Below are 15,775 nucleotides of genomic sequence, written 5' to 3'. Positions count from 1 at the left end.
CATATGCATTCGTTTTTTGTTTACAGGTCTGAAAATTTCGTTAAAAAGGCGCAATACACAAGGAAAGGCAATTCTTTGAACTGCTGCTTTTCCCCTCTATTTCTTGCAATGTGCAACAAAGGATCGTTTGCGATATAAACCACATCAAAATTTAATTAAAAAATATTTAATTATTTCGGGAGGTTCAAAACTAACATTTTGAAATTAATTTATGAACACTTTACACTGTCGTACGCGAAAGGTGAAAGTAGTGTTTGGGACGAATATAATTTTGTTTTAAATATATAAATAAACTGAAGCCCTCCCGTAGATTAATACTATATAATTAATACTATACCATTATAAAGTTAATGCATGAATGTTGTTTTTTACATATTTAGGAAAATAAACATGGGTAGGAGTCAGTAAATCTCCCCCGACCCCCCAAAGCTTTTACGAAGTCTGAGCAGTATCTCCTATTTAGTAAGAAGACCTTTTTGATATCTAACTAAGAAAGAGGTTTATTTTTTAGGTACGTGTCACCTTTAAATTGATGGAAGATGAAAAATGATTTTTTTTTTATAAATGAAAGTATTAGTTATTTGCATTTTTGCATTTTAGGGAAATGCAGCCGTAAAATTCTTTTTGATCTAAAATAATTTTTTAAACTGATACAGTTGAATGAGCTTTTAGATATAGGGGAATGTGGGGTCAGATGATGTAGTAGCACCAAGTGATATGGAAACTAATTTCAGTTTGCAGTGACACCAAATCTAGCAGTACTTTAACTGCGTTCTTAAATTTATAGTTAATTCCAGTCGAAGTATAAACAGCTTTTAAAATGAAAGAAAAAATAATCCAGTCAGTTAAAAAATTTGATTTACTTATTGTTATATTTTGCAGTTTACCAAATATATTTTTTTTTCTGTCATAAAATAACCAAGTTTTGTATTATAAAACGATCAGATGCGATTGTAAGTAGATGTTTACTCATGGAAAATACATTACTCATTTAGCTAATAGCTGCGTTAATGTTGAAGGGAATTTGTCAAATGCACGTCTGCCGAAGTGAAAAAGTTCACTTGTATTACTTGTCCAATCATTAATAAAATTTCTAACATTTTTGAAATCATTACTTTACATTCCTTTAGTTTTTAATTCACTTATTTGCTTATTTAAATACTTGTTTTCGTATTCTTTTACTATTTTATTTACTTATTGTTTTTTTTTCTCACATTCAAATTAAATGAGTTGTTCTTCTATTGCTTCATTATTAGTTCATCCATTTGAAGAAAATTTTTTTAACAATAAAACTGAAAATATTTTAATAGTGAAACAATGTGTTTTTCACCGTGCCATTTTCAAAAAAATTGAAATCTCCCCCCCCCCCCCCCGCACTTTTTTTATTGCAGGTCCTTTTTTTTTTCTTCCAAAAATGCAAATTTATATGTTAATGATTTTTTTTATAAGCAATGCATTGTTCTTTCGGTATACATTTTCAAAACAAATTTTAAATTTATATTTTTAAAAAAGGGTAAGATATATTAACTTTTGCATATTCCTTCAAATTTACCCTACATAAGTTCTTCAAAACAAAGCCAAGAGTTTCAATTCGAAAAAAACGTCCATTAGTGAGATACAAAACATCAGAGTTTCATATATACTGAAAATGAATGTAGAGCAATGATTTTCAACCTTTTTACAGATGCATCACATTTTCCGTATAAAAGTGTTTTTATCGTTTATAAGACAAATTTTCAAGGCAGGGAAATATTTTACCCACTAAAAAGTTGTTCAGTTGAAAATACCAAGTACATATGTAAATACAGCGGTTAATCTTGGTGATTCAGAGTCAGTTTCTTAACGATCTGTTTTATATTTTTAGCGAAAGGAAAGTTAAGTTCACACTTTAAGCGATTTGCAATGTCTCTCTCATGTAACTATAGATTTGTCACATCACAAAATCCATGTTCTTTGGAAGTGGAAGAAGCTCCAATTATTGCAAAAGGAAGAATTTTCACAGAAAAAGTCCTTTAATACTCTTGGAGAAGCCCTCATTCAAAGGGGTTGGCTGTCAATTTCTGTTTCATTGAATTATAATTTCACCCCCTTCAAAAAACAAAAAACAAATTAGACAGTAGTGGACACCCGGTTTCATTGAAACCATTTTTTTCTCAAAAAGTAATTTGAAAAATAAAATGAACTATAAATTTCGCTGTTGTCAAATCAAGTTTATCACTTTAAAGCATCTAGTTACATCATACCATTGAATTTAGCAGTAAGTCGTTCCTGAAACCAACTTTGAGCTTACACTGTTTTAACTTCGCCCTCAGAGCATCCCCCGTCTTCCCTCTTCCCCCTCCCATTTTTCCCTTTGGGAAACTCAAGTGCAGAGGAAAATGTTCCAGGATCTTTAGAGAGCCAACGAAACTTCATGGTTGTCCTCCTACATCTGCCTTAATAATTTTTCGCAGAGAATAATACGGGAAATTTTCTTTTAATGCTTGCTCAGATGTTCACCGCAGGTTATTTGGGAAAAGTATCTCTGAGGGATGTGCATTCTCGGTTTTTTAAAAGTTAATTCTTTTCCTCTCTTAAGGCTTGGAAGCAAGTTAACAGAAGTTTCAGCTGCATTCAGTTGAATATGCTTCAGGGATGCGACAGATTATTTTTCAACTTGATCTTTTGGGGAACCTTTAAAAAATCCATGTGTTTGAATAAATAATCTTGATGATTTGTCAGTAGAAAATAAACTTCCCACGATATAGGAGATGGTGGAAATATATATTTTTATTTACTTGACGTTTGAAAGTCCGAATATTTTAAGAGTCACCGGTAAGTATCATCTTTCAACTTCGAAATTATTTTGTACTTTTAAAGAGTTTGGACTCGATTTCTTTTTACTCTTTGCCAACAAAGAAATTTCAATCATTTTTAGTCAATGTTTTTATTAATGATTCGTTAAGAATTGCTTAAAAATTGGCTATATTATATATTTAAAATGCAAATTTTGATACTACGATTTACGATAGAAAGCCTTGCACTATCTAGGAAGAACGACTTGTCCAAAAAAATGTTCAATTAAGCGATCAAAAATTAATCTGCAAAATTCCTTCTTTTACGCAATTTAGAGCTTAGTATTTTTAAAATAGAGCTTATCATTGAACAGTCAGTAGAAAATAAACTTCCCACGATATAGGAGATGGTGGAAATATATATGTTTATTTACTTGTCGCTTGAAAGTCCGAATATTTTAAGAGTCACCGGTAAGTATCATCTTTCAACTTCGAAATTATTTTGTACTTTCAAAGAGTTTGGAATCTATTTTTTTTTACTCTTTGCCAACAAAGAAATTTCAATCATTTTTAGTCAATGTTTTTATTAATGATTCGTTAAGAATTGCTTAAAAATTGGCCATATTATATATTTAAAATGAAAATTTTGATGCTACGATTTACGATAGAAAATCCTTGGACGATCTAGGTAGGACGACTTGTCCAAAAAAAAAGGTCAATTAAGCGATCAAAAATTAATCTGCAAAATTCCTTCTTTTACGCAATTTAGAGCTTAGTATTTTTAAAATAGAGCTTATCATTGAACAAAAATCTTGAGTTGAAACAATTGTGCACTTAAACGGGTACAATGTTACCAAAATTGAAGAACCCTTTTGAAACAGACTGCATAAACTTTGTTTTATGACACTGAAATATTTCAGATGGACTTGAAAGATTGTCTCAAATGTTACGCGTACCATATGCCTTAAGCGCAAAATCGTACTTACTAAAGCCTCCTTTTATAGATGTTTGGAATAAATATCGCTCATCTGATAAATTTTACAAATTGCTTCTTACCAGGGTACTACTCGAATAATGTAATTATGGAAAAAGTTTCAAGAGGTAGCAATTATGAATCATTCATTTCATATCTGAAAGGTGTTTTTCTTTTGTGGTAACATCAAAACTTGCTCAATACTCTATCAAACTTCAAATGTAAGGCATAACTTAATTTTTTTTACCCCTTTTGCAAAAAATAAACAGGCCATTAACCTTTTCATATTTTTACTTAAAAATCCTATGTATCCTGCTTTTTATTACAAAGAGTTGGTCACAACGTTGCGCTAACAATGCAAAGGGTTTGAATTCGAATCCCCAAAGCAAGAAAAATATTATTCTGACTTATTCCTTTAGCTTCTGATCTATAACCTTACATGAATATATACACCCAAACCTGTTTTTATGCAGCTTTTTTTTTCTTTTTTTTGTACGTTATATTAAAATGTCAATCTTATTTTGATTCAATCGACCAAATTACTTTTAAAACGAGTGCGAGGTAGTATTTTTAAGTGAACACATAGCACGCCGATGGCAAGTCACTGTGACTTCCCAAAAATCTCGTTATTCGGGAAATTTTGTCCGACTACTCGGCAAAAATTATCATCACTTGGTTTATTTGATTTCGTTTAAAGACTTTTTTGTCAGTTTTTGGGTTATTTTCTATGTAAGTTTTTTTTTTTCTTATGCGGTCCCTATCCATCGCATTAAAAATAAAAACAATAAAAATAAATGTGTTGGGAAAACTTTTGTTTCTACTCGTAAAGTTTCAAACAGGTTTTTTTTTATGCGGTCCCTATTCACCGCATAAAAACAGGTTTGAGTGCAATCTAATCTCATTTCAGGATTCTAAGCTTTTCTTCTCTAGTTAAAATAAGAAAACGACATTAACTTTAGCACAGTGAATTGTACTATACCGTTTTACGAATATTTTAACAAAACATAGGCATATATTTCCACATTTGTTTTATTGCTGTTTGCATTGCTTTAGTGCACAGCATTCCGAGCGGGAAGCACTTTAGTTTAGTTGGCAAGAGCGTCCTGCTAATGACGTAAAGGTCGGGGGGCTCGATCAATTCATAGACTAGAAAAAAAACAGCAAAGAAAAAGAACGCATGGTAATTCGCTATATCATGTATATTATTTCTCAAAGGTATTTTGGGGAGGAGAGGTAGTTATAAGCGATAACTTTCCAAATACTTTTTGGGCATCAAAAGTAACCTATCAGTACACAGATTTTTTTCTCGTGATAAGCGAAAAACAAACAAGTCACATTTTTGTTATTATTAAAACAAAATTCAAAACCCTGTTTTCCAATTCCTTCTGTTGAGCCCCAATGCTTCGCAATGGTCAGCTAATATCTCAAATGCAGTTTTGAAGTAAAATGAAAGAAACAAACATTTAATAGTGTGATGTCTGAATCTGAACGAGTAAAGAAACACGGTGGGTTATTTTTGTTAAAATAAATTTCTTTAAAAAAAAGCCTTTGTTTTGATTAGAGGTCACTTTGAAAATATGAATATCTTCAGTAGTGTCTTATTCGTTTCAGTCGTTTCCTGACTTTACCGGCTACCCATTTTTGTACTTTCAAGACATCAACTGTTACAACTCAAATTCAAAATAAGAGAATAATTCTCACTTTTTGGAAAAAAAGTTTATTCTAACCAAATATACGTGCAAATTTGGTATTTAAATGAACGTGCCACCTTTCTTAGACCTTAAAGTGCGCATTTCACTTCAAATATACTCAATTAAAATTAATTTTAGACAGAATAATCCGAAAGTTTATAGTAATGAAGATTTACCTTGAGTCAAAAAATTAGAATATTCAGATTAAAGAGGGGAAAACACTTTCAAAAAGAAAGAAAAAAACAATACCAATAATAGAATGCGTCATTTTTTGCTGGAATCAATGCTTTAATCCTTTCACACACGGATTTTACCACCTGTTTACATTAATTATTTCTGACACTGTATACCCTCTTTAATGCGGCAACGAGATCAATTTTGTTGGCGGGCACCAGCTCTTGAACCGCTTTCTTTAGATTTGACAGTACCACAAGTTCCTGATCGTATTTAGATGAGTAGAGTTGCTTGAGCAGTTTAATATTAAAATTCCTCTTTTTGTTTAAAATATATGAGTAGATTTAGAGACATGACACGTAGTAGAATCTTGCTGAAGGATAAAATAAGTCACTAAATATGTAACTGTTGTGCCTCAGATAAATTATCATGCAGAATTAATGATAAAGAGCGGCAGATACGCATTGTTTTACTGTAAGATATATATAATTTTCCAATTCCAGCAGCCCTCATGCACCATCAAACCAAAAACGATGTGTCAAACTGGAGAGAACGTCTTACACAAAATTTCTCATACGCTTTTCTTGTTTTTCCAACAGTGTTGCCCTTGTATGAGCTTCTCTTTGCTCCAGGAGAATCGTGCGCGTTTCTGCTTCATGTTTATCTTTAGATGTCTATACATTATTTCTAACACTTATGGACGTAAGAAGCATTTTTTAACGATTACTTTGGACGATTTACTTTAATTTGGTATTCCTAGTCTTTTTAGTACAATATACCTCCGTAAGTTCATGTCTTCTTCTGCTTTAAAAATAAAAAAAAATAAAAAAAAAAAAAACAATTGTTATCTCTACATAGTATAAAATGAAGTCTCCAAAAAGCGTCTGTGTGTTTGAACTCGCAAAACTGGAGAGCTACCCGACCGATTTTGCTGAAATTTTCACAGTTCGTTCCTTTAAGTCCTGAGAAAGTTTGCAGACCAGTTCGAAAACGATTCGATGAATAGTTCTTTTTTTATTTCAATTTAGGCAAAATTTTAACATAAATTCCCGAATATGGGAGTGAAAAATTAGTCGCAAATAGTAATGTTATATATCGTAGGAAAAGGTAGAATTTTCCGCGTTGTACGCAATTTGTTCCAATGCTCTAACGTAATTGCGACGAGAGTTTTTTACGTTTTTAGCTCGAATTTTTTTAGGCTTAGCTGAAATTTAGGCACTACTTTCTTCATTAAATTTATCAATAAAAAGTGAAGGAATCGTCCCACAGTTTTCTTTTTGAAACAGTTTTCAGCATTGGAAAAAGCGACATTTTTTATTCCAGATCTAACTCGACCTTAGGTCGAAAGTTTAACCCTCTATCTCTATTAGAAAAAAAAGTTACAAGCGAATTAAATGAAGTTCAAAAATCTGTTCTCTTTTCAAGTTTTCAACCATTTTATTTTCCGTTTCCACGGTAACGCTTTTTGAATCCATTGTTTATATTTCCATCTTTCTCATTTTCAATTCTTAAACTTATTTTATTTTGTGTTTCCATGGTTACACCTTTTAAATCCATCTTTCTCATTTTATTTTAATTTATTCGAAGAATTTTAGTATCAGGCGTCATTGTTTGACGAGAAAATTTTGCATGATGTTTTTTTTCTTTTATTTAATCCTGGTTATTGAATATACGTCACTTGACGCAATGGTTTTTTCCAAGGTAGACTGAGCAAAGCCGGGCAACGCAGCTAGTACCTAAATAAAATTAGATAAATATGTTGTTGTGGGATAACCGGGTGTAGAGAGACCTCTTGCCAACATCTATGATTTTAGGAGTGTCTTTATTTTATTATACCTGTAAGAGGTACGTAGATATTTAATTTCAAATGTGTGAGTTTTTGGAAAAGTGTCAGTTTTCCACGATTTTGCGTTTTTATTAGTTTTTGCATCATATAGCAAAAGCTATTTACGTGCGACTCAAATTATTCATTGATTAAATAAAAGAACATGAAATCCCTTTTAAAAAAGGTGTTTTTGTTTTTAATATAGCTGTAAAAGGTGTAGACATGACTATTTTATAAGTTCTTAAAAAAGTGAAAAGAGGCAAAGACTATTTTTCCTCTTTGTTATATCTTCGTGACTCTGGCTACAAAAAAGGCCTACAAAATCATTTTCCGTTTCAGGAAAGTTTCTTCCGGTTCAGTTTTCTTCCGATTCTGGATCAACATTCACAAATTGAAACAATAAATGTCTCTGCGCCTGTAACAGCGACAGTAAAAAAAGCATTTTTTAAGGACATTTTATACATTTTACTTTTTTACTGCATGATTTTACTCACAAGATTTTTTTTTTTTTTTTTTTTTTTGCTATGAAACGACATTTAAAAAAGCCCCTCAAATTTAAGATGGCATCTCGAATTCCCCTTACGTCTGGTCCCATTTTGATAGGCAACTTGGCAGAAACACCTTCCTATAATACTGTTCTTTGTAATTATTTGTTGTGTATAAAAATTGTGCTTTGGTTAAATAAAAAAAAAAAAAAACTGATGGGGTCATAAATACAATGCGGACTTTGAACTAAAATTATTCCTTGCTGCTTTACCGGTTGCCTCTTATGACAAACACAGATTTTAATGTTTTAAAGGAAAGGATTCCTTTTTACAGAACTTGAACCCCAATATGATTTGCTGTGGTATCATTTGAATGTTAGTAGGGTGAACTAGTTTTAGTAGATTTGATCGATTATAGCTCAAAAGGCTGTTTTAGAAATTGCGAAATGCAGATTTTGGCACCGGTTGAAATTTTAGTTCTTGCAATGTTTCAAAGCTTGTAGCTATCTGAAAAGTTCGACTATATTGTTGAAAAAAGTCTTATTTGGTAAGATTTTGTCGTTTCTTTTCAAATATGTGCTTGTTTTGTATGGTTTTCCAGGAATTTCAGGAATTTTTCCTTTCTTTTTTTTTTAAGTGTGTTCAATCTACCATAACTCGGTTACGTTTGGAGACTGGGAAAAATAATGAGTAGGCATATGTTTGGATTGTCAGATTCGGTCAAATTAACCCTGCATTACATCAGTTTCAAAAAAATTCTCCTTTGCAAAATATGTATGGGAAGAATGATGCTAAAAGCTGGTTAACTAGGGTAATATATTTGCAAGTTAAGTCTAATTTGCTAGATTGCAATAATGCATTATCAAATTAGCTAGAGGAGCCAACGCGAACCGCGTCTTTCGGGAGTTCACGAGAGATTGCGAAACTGGAGATTCAGCCTGCAAGTTGCATGAATTATTCCTTTAAAAAAAAAAAAAAAAAAAATTGTTATTTAGGCAATTGGCGCTACCGTTGTCCTTAAGTGATCCTTACAAGGTTTTTTTTCATCTAATCAAATGTGAAGTGAGGCATAAACATCAGAATTTGAGGTATAAAGATCACAAAGAAAAACAAAATTACTTTAAAACTGCAAATTAATACGCCGAGTTTCCTAAATTTAGGCAGTGTCAGTGGAATCCGAAACTTCGCTACTTTGAACATTTCCGAGTAGATTTGTAAAACCAGTGAACTAATATAACACAGTGAATGAATGATTCGTATTTTTTTTCAAACGAAGCTTAAAAGAAAGTACTTATATCAATTGGCAAAAGTAGTTCTTTTTGTATAAAAATCAAAAAGTGTAAAAAATATAACATTTTCTCAATGACTACTGCTTAGACGTGCAGGATGTTATTTTTGCAGTTTTTCTCAATTATAACTCCCAAAAAAACTAAATCAGAAATGCATCGAATTTTTCAGCTTTTACTTCTTTAATGAAAATATGTGTTCAAAGTATCAAACTTCTCAGCAATAATATCAAAAATAGCTTTTTTTAAAAATCAGAGTTGAATGTTCAACATTTTCTCCTGAACCAAAAAAACGTGGGGTTCTAGAACCCCTAATTTTTGCAATAAAGGTGCTATTCTGGCCATCTTTAATGGTCAACTCACTAGCATTCCTAGCTGCTGAACCGTTTAGAGGCTTCCCAATTGCTTTCCAACTTTCCAACATAATAATTGCCTTTTTATCTCCTTTGTTTCATCGCATAACAGCTCCATTATGTGCAATAGTTGTCACACTTGTAATGTTTATCATACTTTCGTCTCGAAAAAAACAAAAAATGCTTTCTATATCCTAAAAATTTCAGTTCATCACGAAGCATAAATTTAAGCGCCTATGTCTTGGAAGTTTGGATGTGCGCTTTCATTTGTTAAAATAGGATCGTCGTAGCACAAGCAATATGTATCTTTCACCTCCCCCTCACACTACGTTTTTAGTACGTAAAAAAACTGGCAATTCAGGATAGGGAGACATTCTATCCTGATCCTCCCTTATTTTCTAATGCATTGAGACATGCATTAGAAAATAATCTACAAGATGTAAAGAAAAATACATCTAAAAAATTCGTTCAAATTTTTGAACGAAAGACATAAATTATTTGTTGTTGTTGCCGAAACTTTGAAATCAGAAAGAGCACTGTTGTTCAGGATTTTAGGTGTTTTAAACACATTTTCACATTAAAGAGAAAAAAGAAAGAAAAGTTTGACAAAGCAAAAACGAAAAAAAAAAAAGACTCCCTGCGACACATGATTTTTTTTTTAAACGGTTTTAAGATTTATTTAAGAAATTGAATCCTTTGCATTTTTTTCGAACCTCATTGTTACACGTCGCAATAATAACGAATTCAATGCAAGTACAAGCCATACAAGTTTTGAATGATTTGAAAGATTTTTGAAGATAAAGTTTTGCAGAAGTGCTCAAATGTTATACCGACATTTTTCTGCGCGAGTTCTTTTTTTACGAGTTTAACTTTTGCATACATATTGATAGCACTAAGAGTTTTGAAGTAAAATAGTTTTAAAATACATAATCGCATTACATACTGCATAATACTAGTCGTTGTATCAAACTGATCTCAACAGTTACGCAGGAGTTGTTGTTTATTACCAAACACTTGAAATTATAGAGATGAAATGATAAAAATTAATCTACACAATTAAAAAAAATATGTTTACCCATTTCAGCTCACATAATGCAGCTATTCATACATTTTAGTAACATTTTTCTTAAACGTTACTTGTTAAGATAACTCTGAATTTTATGTACTTCAACAGCATTTTTATAAAAACGTATAAACGTATTCTACATATATCAGATATTCATAAATTTTAACAGCATTTAATAAAAACTAACGATGCATTCCACGAAACTCGGCAACTTATACATTTTAGCAGTTTTTTTTTTTCTTTTTGTTTTGAAACTTAACGAGGTATTCATCCAAACCACCACCAGTTAGTTTGATTTGAAATAAGTTCTACTGATAGAAGAAAATATAAATAAAATAAGGTAAAACATTCTTGAATTGGTACGTATGTCAATAGAATAAGTACATTTTAGCCACAGCATTTTTTTTCTGAAACTTCTAAAGGTACAAAATCCTATATTTTATTTGCACTGACCACTTACATTTAACAAGATCATTCTAAGTAATTTTTCTAATACTTTTAAGCAATGAATAAGCGTAATACTTGAATGTAATAAAGATAAGTATCAATACTTACGTAAATCTCTTGTTTTTAAAGTACATTTGTTTGCATTAATGAAAACTCAGCAGATATTTTACTAATAAAATGTGCTATCAAAACATAAAAACAATATTGGTAGTTCCAAATTTTCATAAAAGATTACAATAGGGTTATTGCAGCATATATTCAAAAGTAATCCATTTTTGAATAACCTTTAAATTATAGTCAAGAATAGCCATCTTCGGCACTAATCTTTTGAAAGATTTACCATTCAGGATTATCTTACCAAACATAGAAACTATAAACAAAATGTACGATTTTCATAAAATTTTTGAGTTAACCAATGTTGATATCCACCAATAGCAATCTTAGGTATTGATCTTTTATTTTTTGAAGTATTTGTCAGTTATGATTACCTTTCTTGATTTTCGCCAATTGCATTTATGTGCTCTTATGTTCTATGCTTTGAGGGATTAGACAGTATGGAATTCCTATTACGGGCCATATGCGCACGGTGAAGCAGAAGAAATTAACCTTGCATAACAAGTGTCTGCAAGGTAGTTTCTGTCTAATCTGTTTAAAAGACAGATTCTACCAAATTTGCGACATGATGTATAATTTCCTTTTGTCTTTGAAGAGTTTTTCATTTTTTATGCTTTTATGATATTTAACCTCATCATCATATTCTGTACTGATATTACAATTTTATGGAATCAGCAGTCAACATGTCGTTAAAAGGAATATTGTGCTTAGCATAAATAAAACACAGTTACTATATTACCCCGCATTATCCGGCATGCCGGAAAATTCAGGGATCACCAGATTTTCAAGAACACTTGCTTGGTCCTTTCCGGTATGCCGGAAAATTCAGGGATCACCAGATTTTCAAGAACACTTGCTTGGTCCTTTCCGGCATGCCGGAAGAATCAAGGTTAAGAAAAAAAATAATAATACTATAAAAAATATACGTTTTACTTGAAAATGAATATAAGTTTTATACATGTCTTATTAGCATTAAAAAACAGTTTAATCTTGTAACAGTACTTACTTACAACGTCATTTGTTATTTTAACAAGAAAAATATTGTTTAATAACGAATATTTATATAAAAATTAAATTAAGACTATGTAAGCAAACATTTAAGTGTTAAGTTACAGCACCTCAACCAGTGCTAAAGAATTTACTATAGGTATTTATAATAAATAAAAATCAAACTTAACTCTCGAAAAGGAACCTAAAATAATTTATTTAAAAATATTATGAACAAATCGCACTATCGATGTTTGATTCTAAATTGATTACTTTATTGGCATATAATTAAATCCATTAATAAAGACCTACCATAACTTAAAACCCCTTTAACTGGAGGCACTATAGGGGCCTTACCATAAATATCAAGCACATATTCTACGCAATACACATTTTTTTGAAAGAAGGTTACTTTCGGGATTTATTTATTTTTTTATCCTTACAGTGGTTTGCTTTCTGATTGGAACTAAATGGGAAAATTTACTTTTGTTTTGTTGTAAAATAAACCTCTACTTATCCGGCATGCCGTAAAATTCGAATTTCCCGGCAGGCTGGTCAACCTCGCTTTTTTTCCGTCATGCCGGATAATGCGGGGCAATACGGTAAGAAGAATTGCATTATATATCTCAGTAGTTTTTTGTTTCCTTGCCTTTTAAATATTCCTTGCCAACATCTAAGTTCAAAGGGGGGGGGGGAGGAGGAGGGGATTGAGTAATTATAAACGTACAGTAAAGCAGTTGCGCATTGATATATTTTTACGGCTTTTACTTTCTAGTTAAAATTTTACATTTTTTAAAGCATTACATAATTATAAGATAGCATATAAAGCATTAAACATTACAATTTTTAAAAGCATCTAGTAAGTATTTCATCAATAAGCATTAGTTTTTGTTTTCGGTTTAAATAAAAAAAACACAGAAACGTCAGGTTTTTTTTCCCTTGGGAAACGTTGCAATGTTTTGATCACAGATTACCCAAACCTTCGTTACTTAAAACATTCAATTTTTTGATGTTTTTTTAACCATGCAACACGATTAAAACTATAGAGATATTTAGGATAGACCTTACCTCCACTGTTGCACAATGTGCAATTTAGTTCCATGCATAGGAGACTGCAAACTAGAGTTATCCTAACCCAGAACTTGACATTCATTGAAGCTTCAAGTTGCTTCACGTAGTGGGCCATTCTTTTGACCAATGACAGATAAAACACAGATTTAAATTGTCGTCAATCCAGAAGAGATCTTATTCTTCAGAAAATATGTACTTTACAAGTGCAATTGAACAACTTGTAAAATTCAACTTCAAAATCAATAAAACATCTGCACTAAATTTTGTCGACTGTAGTTTAAAATTCTAGGTCAACCAATGTAAAAACGTCAGAAGTATTTATCATACAAGTCTTTAAGTCACACTATGTGTAATAAATATGGATGTCACTTTTGTGGAATGAGTATTGAAGATTTAAAGTAGTCTTCATTAACACTCAAGCGTTTTAATTGTATAATCCTTAGTTATATTTCAATCCAACTGAGCTTAGTGGAACTCTTGCATTTTCGTAATACTCGTCCATTTTCAATATAAAACTGCAAAAATGTGTGTATGTCACAGTTACAACTTAAGATTTATTGTTTTTATTTCATTGACAAACAATTGTTGATGCTTGATTTCAAAGCTTAGAAAAACTATGCAATTCAATAAATACATAACTATGCATGAAATTTTCATATTGAAAGGTAGATTGTTTGATGTTTATAATCAGCTACTAAGAACTGGACCCAGATTAAAAATTCAGATTTGCATGATCTTTATTTATATTTATATCCATGCTGCGTCCTTGGAGAACCACAAAAATCAATCACCATCACAAGCAATCATGTGGAAATCAAATCACTGTCATATAAAATCCAAATTTGCCTTCGAAATAAATTTTTCGCACCCCAGTGTGAACTTTTTAGGGGAAAAGTCAAAAATTCGGTCCGAGAAGGCGAAAGCACTGCGGATAGTACCTGATACGTTCCCGGCAAAGCTTGCTCCGTACTGCCCGGTCGATCGTTCTCCCACAAAGGTAGGGTTGTCACACTGCGCCAAGGGACCACTAGTAAAATTCGCCAAATCCTCGCCAATGCGGTCATAAAAGTCACCGTGTGGAACGACGGGCTCCAATCTTCCATGAGTCGTGTTTTATGCGTAGAGGATTTTGGCGTGAACAGACTGAATGCGGCAAATAGCGGTATTGTTTTCATGTAAATGCATTTTTGAAGAGATTCGCATGTTTGCCTGTCATTTGTGGATCATCACAGAATTTTATCTTATGTTGGTGTTTAAATCTAGCGTCGAATTTTCGCTTTGACACATAAGCGCATATCTCCTTTTCTTTACTTATTTCCTTTTCTCTTGTTTTATTTAATTTTGAAGCACACGATTCAGAAGTTTCTTCTCCGTTTCTTTTCTTTTCATTTACACGGAACATTATTATTATTATTATTATTTTTTTTTTTTTTTGACCATTCATTTAGTTTGGCACGATGAGCTACGATTTTAACTGTACAAGAAAAATTACAAAATATAAATTTAAAATATGTATAAACATAATGCGCGTTAGGGTGGTTGTTGTTTCTGATGCCCTTGGAGCACACAAGGTGATGTATAATGAAGACGTTAATATGTTTTTGAGGCTAATATTAGCGGCTTCCGTTTGGCTGAACCCCATTTAGTTGGAAGTCCGATTTTTGCTCTGACACATAAGGCATACAGCACAATTAAGATTTACTACTATACAAAGAAATCAGAAGAACACCCAGAGCAGCAGGCGGGAATCGAACCCGCGCATCTCTGCTTGCAAGCAGTTGCTGAGCAATACCGCTGGTCCACCGAGGCCCATGCGCGTTTGTTTATCTTTGAAGTGATTGACATATACTGTTGAGTTGGAAATGACTGAGCTGGCGGTGTATTCCATGTATTTCTGCTTTAGACCTGGCTAATAGGCGGTAATTTCCTGTATATACGTTGCCTCGCGTTCAATCTTCGAGTTGAACCGAACCATTGCTTCGATCACTCGTCTGGTCTGCTAATCCTGTATTAGCTACCAGTTTGTTTCGCACTCTTGGCTTCCTTTAGAGGTTTTCCATTTCCAGCTCGATCACTTTCCTATGCTGGGCTGCTGAGTGCTAATAAGCAAGAAACTTCAGTCCTCGGCTGGAAATGACTGAGCTGGAGGTGTATTCCATGAATTTTTTTAGTGTTCAATTTTCATAAAATAATAATAATTAATTACAAAATAAACGAATGTTCAAAATTTGCTACATTTCAAACATAATTTAGAATTTGACTTCTACTTTATTATTTCACTTTGTAACAGTATCATGCCTGTAACTTTTTAGATGTCAAATGTAGCCAGGTGCAAATATCTTTCTGGGAACTGTTTTTGCAAATATTGTGACAACGCTTTTTAATTGTTTAAACGTATCTTGCAGTAAAGTTTGAAATTTGTTATGTGAATATATATTACTCTTTTATAAGTCCGAATGCAAGAATAATGAATTATGCTGTAAATAATCAACTGACTGAAAGTAAAATATTATCAGTCAAATTACGCAC

The 15,775-nt window shown here is 32.0% G+C and overlaps 1 protein-coding gene across 1 annotated transcript in view; it reads right to left on the bottom strand.

The window, feature by feature from the left end:
- Window positions 1-14,168, bottom strand: part of LOC129229476 (lachesin-like) — a 453,429-nt gene extending 439,261 nt beyond the window's left edge. The window contains exon 1 of the mRNA XM_054863793.1: window positions 13,244-14,168. Within this exon, the coding sequence (XP_054719768.1) occupies window positions 13,244-13,361 (118 nt within the window). The 5' untranslated portion in view covers window positions 13,362-14,168. The remainder of the gene's footprint in view (window positions 1-13,243) is intronic.
- Window positions 14,169-15,775: the final 1,607 nt, after the last annotated feature.

The sequence above is a fragment of the Uloborus diversus genome, chromosome 1 (genome assembly GCF_026930045.1).
Source record: "Uloborus diversus isolate 005 chromosome 1, Udiv.v.3.1, whole genome shotgun sequence".
Classification (NCBI taxonomy): Eukaryota; Metazoa; Arthropoda; class Arachnida; order Araneae; family Uloboridae; genus Uloborus; species Uloborus diversus.
The sequence above is the reverse complement of the archived record's forward strand: the minus strand, read 5'-3'. Positions and strand labels throughout refer to the sequence as shown.